A 12,783-nucleotide genomic window follows, 5' to 3' on the forward strand; every position below is an offset into this window, starting at 1 on the left:
ACCGGGGAATATTTTCGATAGGGCGTTGATGTTTTGGAAGTATAGGTTGACACACCCTGTGGGTAACGATTTCTTGTCAACTTTACATTGAATGGTTAAAAGCGGCAAGTATTATCCGTCTTCATCATGGATAACTCCGCACCAAGGGTGAGGGATGGAGTTGGAAATAAAGCCCTTTGGAGGTGCATGCTGCATCCAACAAGTGCTTCGTACCAAGATATCACTAATACATTTGTCAACAGTGATACATATAGCACGACACACCCGCGGTCAGATTGGTTTTTATCGTGTTGGTAGGAAAGAGGAAGGTAAAACCCGAGCTTCATTGAGATAATGGTTAGCAAACACAACTGTTTTTTATGGTTAGTGTGTTTGGTAGACCGAATGTTCCTTGTGTTGATATTGCTGACGCGCATGTGGAAGATGCTGATAATGACAATATGGATCTATATGTGAGAGATGCAGAAATAGGGGACGAATATATCCCGCTTGTCCATGAGATTGGTGTAACAACGGTTGCTTAGCGTAGTGATTCTGGTTGTTTGTACTCTTGTATTTGTTTGTTTTTTATTTAGAGAATGGAACTAACAGTATCGTGCTGATCCTATTAGGCATACAATGGACGAACAAAATTGAGATCAGTTTACTGGCATTGGAAGAGATGCAAGGAGATGAGTCATTTACGCAAGTGGAAGATGGACGAATTGACAAGATTGAGGATGTGTTGGTGGACATTTTGAAAGAATTCCTTGGTGACCAGACAAGGAGTTAGTCATCGCTACGCTTTGAACTTCTTCAAGCAATTTCTAGCATCAACAAAGTAATCGACAATTATGACGTTAATGTTGCTGATGTCCAAGTGACAAAGTTGGAAGAGCGGATTTTGTTGTTGTAGAAAGAAGTTGGTGTGTTGAAGATGCAGTTGAACCGCCTAAATGCAATAGCATGTAGGCTTTCAAATCTACTTGCAAGGACTGGTATTTGAAATATGGCTACACACAAGACAGTTAGCAGCAGCAGCTGATGTACATTTTTGTGCGTCGTCATCTATGATCAGCACTTAAAATATGCCTGCACGGAATCTGATTTTGTTTGCTTGAAAATTACCACCTACTGATGTATAGTTATCTATTTCATGAACCAATAGGTCAGTTTTATATAACTCCAGAAGTCTGTGGTATGAAACTTTGTGTTGGTTGCAGTCCCTTTCTCATGTTGTCTCTGTGCATCATGAACATGTCTCATCACCTACTGATGTGCGATTACCTATGTCATCATGAACAAATGATGCTTCCAAGAATTCTGTGCTGTCAAATTTTGTGTTTATTGCACTCTGGTTGTCATGATGTGTGTGTCCATTGCAAACATCTCTGTTGCATGAAGATCGCGAGAAAGAAGCTGCGATCACGACACAACTGACGCAGGTATGACGCACACAGTGGGCTACGCCTGACAAACTTTTCTTTTCAAAGACGAGCGCGAAGAGAATCTTTGTGATTAATTAATTAATGCTTGGTCCAAAAGACCCAATATGACCCAGGGAAAAGTATTAGGAAGATATTCTTTGTCATCTACATCTCTAACTAGGATGCAATCTTCTTATTGTAGACTACCATTTTAGAAGCTCCACACATCCAAAGATGTGTTTTTGTCTTCAATTAGGATGGTGTTATTGTCAAACTGCTTTTGTTGTAATGGATATATCAACTCAATCACCAAGTACCATCATACTTCATAGGTAAGTTGGATATTAATTAGCTAGAAGTTCATTCTCATCTTTTTGATAGCTATTTTTTTCATTATTTTCAAACTTCTTATGTTGAAGTGGATATATACCAACCCCATCACCAAGTACCATCATACTCCATAGGTAAATTGGTGTTTTGCTTCACCCTCATAATAATCTCCAACTTTGTTCACTAGAGAAGGTTTGACAACTTTATTTTGAGCCCTTTTCTTAGTTTATTTCCTTGATATTCTCTTGTGTTATATCCTTGATTCCCATGTTTTTAAAGCCCTTGAATATCACTCCATAGATGAGGTCTAACCTTTAGCAAATCAACAAGTGTTACCGTGCATAGAGCTCATGTTGACAATATAAAATGCAAGCTACCAATATCTAGATTCTTTGTCTTTAAATACCTTTGGTGCTTTGCAACTAATGATTCTTCTTCTTGATCACCCAAATATGAAGGTAAGGTTTTCAAAGTATTTGCATGTGATTCTTGGGAATTTTGTAATCCACAATCATCACATAACGACTCCATATCCAACAATCAAAAGATATATCCAACAGTAAGAAGAATGGAGCATGGAGTAGAAAGATCAAGGAATTATCCAAGCAGATATATGAGATCTCTAGAAGTAGACCTCTGGTGGGAAAAATAGAGACCCAGTGTACAAAATGTACATCTAAAAAACATCAATTTGATGAATGTTACATGTGTCCCCATAACACCACAACTCAAAGGTAAGTGATCCCTTGGGAATTTACAAGCGCACACGTGGCACCCAAAAGACCACCATGGAAATTAGGAAGCACTTGCCTTGGCATGGAGCTACAGCACATGCCAACCAATGCACAAAAAGATATTCCCTCTTCACCAATAGATTTTTAAAACCTACAATTTTAGAGTGTGAAATTGCCACAAAACATGTAAGCCTGCACGACTTACTCTACACCACATTGTGTGCGGGCTTCCATATCCTATACCTTGCAAAAAGACTGTGTCTTTTCAAAGTGAACGATTTCAAGCCTTAAAAATTCTCTAAAATTTTTAAAACAAAATTTCTAAAGACACCAAACTTTGAATCTATGATCCACTATGTGAAAAATTACCATGAATAGTAGGCCACCATGGCATGACTACACACAGAGAAGGCTAGTGGAGGGCAAAAACAGTATCAAAAAGCATGAAGAATCCACAACCATCCAAGACCTAAAAAAATTTAAATTTGGATAAACTTTTCTATGTTTCTATATGAGTTTAAGTCATATACAAGTCATACTTCAAGAGACTCACTAACGGGCACTTACAGTAACCCGACAACTAGTGCTACACTAGCGGCTTGCACTGCATGTACATGTGTTTGCTATGAAAATCCACAAAATAAATCCCACACACCCTTTTGGCACATGTCTTCATGACCATATGTGTAGATTTACACAAAATAAGGTGTCCAAAATGCATGCAACAGACTTTTCCGCACCCCAGTCTGCTAGATCTTTCGTGATCATCAATAAAAAAATAGAACATGTAAACTAATCAGCCACATGATAAAAAATTCTTCAAAGGAAGACTCATCCTCAACCAAATTCATCAACCTTGCAACATAGTTCTTTACATGTAGCCATTCACACGGGCTTTATGCATGGTACCATCCAAATCCACAAGATGATATGTGTTATTTGGAAACCTATCTAAGACCAAGAAAGGATCTTGCCACTTGATTTGGATTTTCTTTTGAAAATTATTATCAAGCTTGCTATTGCAGCAAAGAACGATGTCACCCTTCTTGATGTCTTTGTCCTTCATCTTTTCATTTTCCTTTACTTGATTGTTTTTGAAGACCTATTCAAGAACCATGTCACCCTTCTTGATGTCTTTGTCCTTCATCTTCTCATTTTCCTTTGCTTGATTGGTCTTGAAGACCTATTCATAATGCTCAAAAGCAAGCAACCTATCCAATTGTGCACATTGCAAATACAAAGGCAACTCTCTGAGTAAATCATTAGTATCATCTTCAAGCTTTACTATCAGCCTTAAATCTGGTATCTCCACTTCAAAAGGAAACAAAGCCTCCTTGGAAAAAACCAGGTGGAGGGGATCACAGAAACTAGTACCTTACATGATGGCAGTCTTTTAGGCCCATAGAGCACAAGGTAGCTCCAAATCTCAAGTCCTTACATTATTCTTGTCATCTTTGTAAACATCCTTATGAGTTCTCCATTGAGCCTCTCATTCATTTCATTACCTTGGGGGGATAATAGGGATTATTAAATATGTGACGCACATGCATCTTCTCACATGGATAATCCATTAGCTCTCTCGTGAAGCTTGGACCCTTGTAAAAAATTACCTCTAATGGCATGCCAATGTTTTAGAAAATGTCTTCATATACAAATTGGAAAACATCTTTACTTGTGATTTGCTTAACAACTTTGACTTTGGCCCACCTAGATAGATAGTAAACAGTGGTAAGTATGTAACATTTGCCTCTAGTTGTTATAGGTTGAGGGCTTATTGCATCAATATGCCACTTTTCAAAACATTATATGTGCCACAATGGTGCCTCTAATTATTTATATGAGAAATCTATTTTCCATGCTTTGGCACTCTTTACAAGACCTACACCAATGATGAACATCACACTAGATGCTTGGCGCCACATATCCCTCTTGCGAGATTTAATGCAAAGTGATCTTTGAAGCAAAATGACCACCACAAGAACCCTCATGATTCTCCTCTTAAATTCTCTAATTTAAAAAAAATCCATGGAACCCTTATCATTGATCACCCCCTAATTTTTCTCTTTTCATGACACTCTTTACAAGAGTTGCACCAATATGAACATCGTGTTGGATGCTTGGCCACACATATCCCTCCTGCAAGATGAACATCGTGTTGGATGCTTGGCCACACATATCCCACCAATATGAACATCGTGTTGGATGCTTGGCCACACATATCCCTCCTGCAAGATTTTATGCAAAGTGATATTTGAAGCAAAATGACCACCATACAAACCCTCATGATTCTCCTCTTAAATTCTTCAAATTTTCTCTTTCCATGGCACCATTCTCATTGCAAGATCAATCCTTTTCATATACAAGGTATCACCAAGCAACACATATATTTTGGCACAATGAATGAAGGCATACTTCTTTGATTTATCTAATTTGAAAGAAGCATACCTATTGGTATAAACTCTTATTTCCTCTCCAAAGGTTCCATTCCTAGATAGAGAGGATAATCACCTCTTTTCACATACAATTGGCCAATTGAAGCTTATGTTGCACCATGTGCTTCTTCATTTTGAGACCTATCCATATGCCTTAAACTCCAAGATTCAATATTTTTAATTAGATTCTTCACTTGAAAACACATATATTTTTAGCCTTGGATTCTTTCTTTGCCACACCCCAAGTACTTACCCAGCCACCAAATGAGTTTCACCTCTTACCCTCACACAATGGATACCAAGCTCAATAAAAAGGTGTAGTCCTTTCTCCAAAGTAGCATGCTCAGCTTCATTGCCGCTTTGGACTATAAGCTTCAAAATCTTTTTGGTTACCAAATTCCTTTAGTATCATAAATTACAAAACCACATGAAGCTTCACCATGTGCTTTCTCGAAAGAGCCGTCAATTATAAAATAAATAGGCATTGTCTATGTCAAGAGCTTCTATGTGCTCCTTCTTCACTACATCCTCCTTGATGAGAAGAGGTCTTTCTTTATAAGTAATCAAATAAGCCATTTGTAGCCCTTGTACTTTCCTTAACAAGAAAATAGAATTGGAAGTCTTGAATCCCTACCATCCACTTTATTAGTTTGTTTGACAAAGTAGCACTATTCACCAATTGAGGTAGAAGAGTGTAGCTAGTGAGATAAATATGAAAGGTTTGGGAAGAAGGTAGTGCATGAACCTTCTACATGCATAAATTACACTCACCATAATGAGATCCACCTCTGTATAGCTTCTTTCCACCTCTATTTTTACCTTGCTAGCACAATAGATAGGCTTCATGTAGTAGGAAGTGTTACCTTGATGAAGAAGCATAGCTCCAACAACAACCTTACCTACTAATGGATTCACATAAATATATTTATACCAATTAGGATCCTTCATATCCGGATGAGAATCAAGAACCTCCTTGATGCCTTGAAAAACCTCTTCACAACCTTGCTATTTGTTGTAGAGGATAAAGAAGTTTAGAGGACAAAGGAATGAACCTTGACAAATACCTCACCTTTTGAATCAAAGTAACAATTTTCTTGGTAGTGTTATGTGATGGGAGAAGCACCAAATCCTTCACTTAGAATGGATCTACCTCAATCCCATTCTCAGAGATCATATATCCACAAAAAATTCTCTTGGGTGAGCAAGATGACACCTCTTTGGGTTTAGTTGACCTCCACTTTCATCATAGTGCTTCAATACAATCCCAAGATTTGAACAATGATACTTTCTAGAGTTATAAACAAAAAATTCATCAAAGGTGGTAGAGCCCATACTAGTGTGCATGATCACTAGGAGTGTTGGTGTTCTCATCAAAGAGATACCATATGAGCCAATCAATCAAGAAAAGCAAAGAAAAGAGGCTCAAATAAGGGAGAATTAAGGAATTGTCTAAGAGGCAAAGGGAAAGGCCAAGGAAGTGGATGAGTGGCAGAGGGTGTTGACAACTCATATTAGTTAAGATTTAGAGTAGAGTAACCCAAAATGCTCAATCACCCAAAGGCTTTCATTGGTAGCCTCAAAAGCTCAAAGAGTGGGAATCCCAAGTTTTGAATTTGGTAAGAATAGTGCTGAGGAGGTAGCAATTGAAAAACTAGAAATAGGGTGGGTTGGAGAAGAACCCTAAAACGTAAGAAGTACGGAAATCTAAGATTGACTTGGACAAAGCTGATAAACAGGATCTGGGTTCAAAAAATGTTATAAAGGAACAATCTGAATGCCCACCCAAGGATCCATCTGCAAGAAGATTAGAAGGCTAGCACAAGCATGACACTATGAAGACAATTTTTCAGAGGGAAGGACATCAAGTTCAGATAGAAGTTTAAGAAATGACCAGGACAAAATATATGTCAAAGTATGCGAGAGGATCCAAAAGATGACCATTGAACTAGATGATATTAGGAGAAAAGTACCTAAAGCCCTAAGTTCATAAGGAAGTAGAGACAAAAGGAGCTTGAAGTGATGGCAAGAGCATGCTATGATGCCAAAAATGATGACACAATGATCATTTGATTGACTACAAGGTGAGAAAATATCGGGAGCCACTTTCAAGAGTCATTCTGAATGGGGGTGAAGGAGCAAATATACTCCGTGAACATCTCAAAAAAAGGTTAGGGATAATTGGAATGAAGCTTGCACATTTTTGAATAAGAATGGTAGATCAAAGAGTCATGCAAGCAGTTGGACTAATCGAGACTCTTTAGATGAGGATAGGGTTTGAAAAAATCAAAACCAACCTACAATATGTTGCTAGGTAGAACATGGCTTTGAGGCATGGGAGCCATACACCATTATGTAGGACAGAGGCTCACCATTTAGGATCCAAAGCAAAGAATTCCAATTTAGACTCAGCAACAATAAGACTTGGAGAAAAGCAACAGACTAAAGGAGCTATATGAAAAGTATCGACGAATAAGGAAGAGATATTTCATGCCCGCAAGCTGACATAGAAGGTAGTCATCAGATCAAAAAATTAACTAACAGAAGGTGGGAACTAGCTCTTAGAAATGCCTTGCATGAGGGTTTACATGCTTGAGTTACCTAGTGGACTTACCACTAGTTACCCAATTTTGTGTGATTGTGTGGCTAGTCACTCCATTATGAACACTGTAAATAGGACCCACTAATACCATTTGAGGGAGTATTAACACTCTTGACACTTAAGAATCTCTAGAGGCTTGATTCTTCACTCGAATCTATTCATTTCATAGAGCTTAGGAGCACTCAAGGATGAGCTTATAATAGTTGTACTTTCAAATCAATCTTTCTAGAACCCTTGCATAAATTTGATTTTGAATCTCAATATAAAATTTCAATTATCTCATTCCATATCTAAAAAAAGAAGTATTTCATTCATTTCGGTTCCTTTTGCTCATCTAGTTTGATGTCAAGTCAATCAAAGTTTGAGTCTATTGTTTGGTCATCTGAAGTCTAAAGCATGAAGTCCTTATATGGTCATTTGAAGTCCAAATTTCTTGTCTAGTCATCTGAGAGCCTAAACTCATTGAGTATTCTAAGTCTAACTCTAGATAAATGTCAAAGCAATCCAACTCATTCGGGTGAGACAAAAATGGAGTCCCACTTTCAACGGCATGTGCTAGCTCAACACCTAACAACTCAACAGGGATTACAAATGATCATATGATGGTTTTCAATTGCTTCATGATTGTTGTGAAATTCCATCACCAAGTGTCTTATATAGTAGTTGAATCATTAAGTGAATTGCACTCTTAAGAGCTTCTAGCCAAAAGCCATTTGATAACTTAGAATGAGATAACGTGCGATATTTTTTTTTGTTGTTGTAGAGTGTGCTATTCATTCTCTAAGGAACTCCATTTTGGGTAGGTGTATGAGGAATAATAAGCTCTCTTTTAATGCCATTTCTATTATAACATTCTAGAAGTCCTTAGAGACACGCTCTCCACCATTATCAAATGATGGACTTATTTTGAATGAAGGAAATTCCAATTTTGAGTGATATAAAGTGTATCAGTTTTACCTTGAAAAATATACGCAAACCCCAAATCACTAGGTGTTTTTGTACATTTTATCACTCAAAAGATTTTGGTGTACTAAAGTTGTAGCAGATCAAAAGTTTGGCATAAGCCCATACACATATAAATGCACTAAATCTAGCTTCTCAGTATTTTCTTGTTTAGAAAACTACAATGGGCTAATCTTACATATATTGTACACACAATGTCCTCCATTTCAAATTTCAAACATTGAAACCAAGAAAACAGCCCAACGATGGTTTTCATTCTATTCTAGCTCAAATGGTCTAACTCGCTATGCCATGCTCAATAATATTCACAACATGACACTAGAGTATAGAGACATATGAAGCATGAAGATTATCACACTTTCCTTCTCTAGCCAAGACCAAAGATTCCTTGTAAATATTAAAAGCGTCAAAGCATGTACCATAGATGCAATCATCTAAATACCCAGAAATTGTTGGTGGTGAGTAGGAAATTAGAGTTGGCTTAGGTCATGAAGTTAATTGAAGACAACTATGCATGGATGATAAGTGACAAGAACATCGGGAAGAGGTGGTGATACCAAAGGCACATGATGTTCGATGTAATTTTTTAGGCAATATCAACAGTAGAGGTAGGGTGATGATTGAAATTGACAACTAAGCAAGGAACAATTTCTATTGAGCAAGGGCCAAACAAGGACTAGTTTCTATTGAGCAAGGGCCAAACAAGGACTAGTTTCTATTAGGCTGCTTCATGCAAGCACTAACTTGAGCCACCAAAATTGCCAACCACTAAAATAGTGGTGCATGCTTCACATGCTACAAAAGAGTTATCCCATAGGAGCGTTCCCAAGGCGCAAGCAAGGTCTTACAAGAAAAATAAAATACCAAGAAAATAGTATATCTTTCTTTTGCAAAGTTTAGCGAAAGAGATCAAAAAATGTGACTTGTTGACATGAGGATAAAAGGAACAAGAAATCAAACACCAATTTGGCACATGTCAAAATATATTATCTAGCACACATTTTTTCAACCAAGAATAAGAATGTACTATGAAAATTATGAGAATAAGAATTTAAGATTGGTGAACTGGAGAAGATAAATGCACTCTAGTTGCACTCCCAAGAGAGTCATGTTAAGAATGTGGAAGCCGATAGGAATGCACTACTCAGATCGATCAAGGTAAAAAAGAAAGGCAAACCACCATCACAACATTGCTAGATAGCAAAGGTGAGAAGATCACCAAACTAGACCAGATGGCTCATGTGATGCTTGACCCTCTCAATAAAATTATTGGACAGGAGGATTCGTCCTCACCCACAATCAAAGAAGGTACGACTGAATTATTTGAAGCAATGCCAAGGTTGGTGGACAAAGGCAAACTAGCCTACTTGAAGAGATCTTTTACCTGAGAAGAATGTTGGTTCGCATCAAAGAAGATGGGCGAGGAAAAATTTCCAAGAAGTCTCTTATTTTGATGGAAGTCATTCCCCCATTAGTATGGATTTATTAAGGGAAGATCTATCTATGACGATATTTTGTCAGCCATGGTTAGGAAGGAATATGCCAAGTTCTCTAATCAAGAGTATACTATTATAGCTACATCTGGACAAGGATTATGAAAAAATAACATGGTCCTTTGTACAAGAAACATTGAGCCACTCAGGGTTCTAACCATGAATGTGCCAAACTATACTTATATAAGAGAAGGCAATGAGTTTTATCTTCTCTTCAACTCAAGATTGATCAGCTAACTTGAAGTCAAGAGATCCATTTGTCAAGGTTGCCCCTTGGCCCCTCTTTGGTTTGCTACATGCACCCATCCTCTAATAGCCTTGCTAGAGCAATTAAGTGCTAGGGGATATATCCAAGGATTGAAATTCCAAAATGTCAACCATCTTCTAATTGAGATGTTTGTGGGTGATTCATAATTTTTCTTGCAAGTTGAGCAGAAAAATGTCAAAAAGGTCTTAGAGCTAGTTCAAACTTTTGCAGTAGACTCTACTTCTCGATGTAGTATTGAGAAATCTAGATTAATCTCTCTCTAAAGGGGACAATTTCAACTATGTTGGATGGACCAGAGAGATTGTCAAGAGAGGAACATTTTAAGAAACCTGAGGGTACTTGTGGAAGACGGGGGGCCTTCAAACAAGATTTTGATTGGTTTCAGGATAGGCTTATGCAAAAGATGAAAAGATGGAAATTTATCTTGCTTCCATTTCATTTCTGAGCAAGACTCATCAACACCTTTATAATACCATACATTACCTTTGCCTCCCCTTTCCCCCGATTACCTTAGAGGAATTGGAACGCATTCCTCAAGCCCATCAAGGAGTTTCTATGGAGAAACAACGTAACTGGAAGCAAGCCATGGCCAAGATGAAGACTCAAAAAGGTTTGGGAATCCTTGACCTAGTGGGGCCTTATGTGAAAAAAAAATAGGGCTCTATCCAAATCTAATTCAAGCTAGCCATGTATGGTCTCAGGGGGTTCACTATACATATATCTTTTATAGCATCTATGTCTAAGAGGTATTTATAAAACCCCCGATTTTACATTTTTTGAGGTATATAGAGACCCCTTATGTACCAAAATTTTCACTTTTTGAAATAAAAACACCCTTTTGTATGTATATTTTTTGTAAGTTCACGAACTATTCTATATAGTTTTGGGTGAATCCCCGAGTGTATGGCTATAAAATGGTGATTAATGCAAATCTGAAGTCTAGAGGAGCAAGTGGTTGAATCTTAGTCTATAACATAGACTTTTTCCCCCCAAAGGAGTGCAGATAGATATGGGAAGTTTCACTGGAAAATTGATTGGCAAATGCTACAGGACTAGCCTGCACACTCATTTAGGATGAAGAGATCAGATACTGGAAAAACATTGCTCTACACTAGTCTACTTGGGGCCCAATTCTATAACGTCTTTGTCTCGATGGCCATTGGACCAAGATTGTAAGAAGACTCCACAATAAAAGTTCTAGAACCCGGGCCTCTCTGTGGAATCATTGTGAAGGAGGATGGGAGTCTTTACAACAACTAAAGGAGGTGAATAGATTGTCCCTTCATGAAGAGGTCCTTGTTGGTAGACTCTTGGATCTCCTTTCCCACTTTTCTCTCCATTATTGCTCCATGGAAATCGAGTGGAAGGTGTGTAAGTGGCCAAGGGGAAAGTCATTTCTTTCTCCCGTGACAAAGAGAAGCTGGTTTTCTCTAAGTAGTGGGTTGGGCATCTCAACAAAACTTGGTCTAAGAAGTGGAGAAATTTCAAATGGAGGCAGGTGTTTGAGAATATATGGCAGGGAAAGTCGTTTCTTTCTCTCGTGACAAAGAGAACCTGGTTTTCTCTAAGTAGCGGGTTGGGCATCTCAAACCAACTTGGTCTAAAATGTGGAGCGATTTCTAAGTAGTGGGTTGGGCATCTCAACAAAACTTGTTCTAAGAAGTGGAGCAGTTTCAAATGGAGGCAGGTGTTTGAGAATATATGGCACTCTAAAGGTGAAGAAGTTCAACAGGTTTCCTTTGGAAAATACTTTTTGGTTTTTTTTGGATTTAGGACAAGGCCAAAGTGAGGGGTCTTGGTGATGGTACCACATCAGATGCAACCAAAAATCAGAGACCGTATTACATCTCATATGAGGATGTTCAGTGATCAAGTTCTTCATTGGAAGTGTCTACAAACGGATAGTTATCCAACTTGGCACCCCTTTCTTTAGACGAAACCTTGCATTCGGCTCTAGAGGCAAACGGATAATAAAGATATGAGGAGAGAAATTTGTATAGTGAGAGATAGAGCTCTTAAAACCATATCGATTTCAAGTAATTAACAACTATTCTTGAAAAAGAATAGAGTGCTACATGTAGATATGGTGTTGGAAACCTGCGGTGCGGATGGCTTTTGTCAAGGAGGAGGAAGTGGCTTTCCGAGAAGTAGAAATAGCACAAAAATGAAAATTTTGAAACTTGGATTAAGGGTTTTATTAGGATTAATGTTTTGAAATCCCTCAAGGGGCATTGCACCCATTGAATTGACCTTTTTGTACTTGTTTGAAACCCCTATGCAAAGAATATGCCAGAGTTTGTATGTATTATTTTGAGCTAATTCAAAAAAAGCTCTAATGAGCATTTCAAAAAGAAATGTAAGATTGGTATGTTTGCAATAACAAAATTTATCAACCTAATCACAATTTTAGACACACAAAATATGTCATTTTCATTAGAAAGGTTTAAGAAGCTCTCGATACACCCACACTTACAAGCATCACAATAGTAATGGGCTAGTAGTCACTAAAATTTGGCCTAATCAGGATTTGATTCCAATGAAGAGATGTCTAGGTTCAA

General features: G+C 37.8%; 1 protein-coding gene across 1 annotated transcript; it reads left to right on the forward strand.

Annotated features, from left to right (window-relative positions):
- Positions 1-359: 359 nt before the first annotated feature.
- On the forward strand, positions 360-772 carry LOC147418822 (uncharacterized). The gene is made up of 2 exons (XM_086505506.1): positions 360-504; positions 612-772. Exons 1-2 carry the CDS (start codon positions 360-362, stop codon positions 770-772), a joined length of 306 nt encoding a protein of 101 aa, XP_086361632.1.
- Positions 773-12,783: the final 12,011 nt, after the last annotated feature.

Source organism: Adiantum capillus-veneris, chromosome 29 (genome assembly GCF_014529385.1).
Source record: "Adiantum capillus-veneris isolate H3 chromosome 29, ASM1452938v2, whole genome shotgun sequence".
Taxonomy (NCBI): Eukaryota; Viridiplantae; Streptophyta; class Polypodiopsida; order Polypodiales; family Pteridaceae; genus Adiantum; species Adiantum capillus-veneris.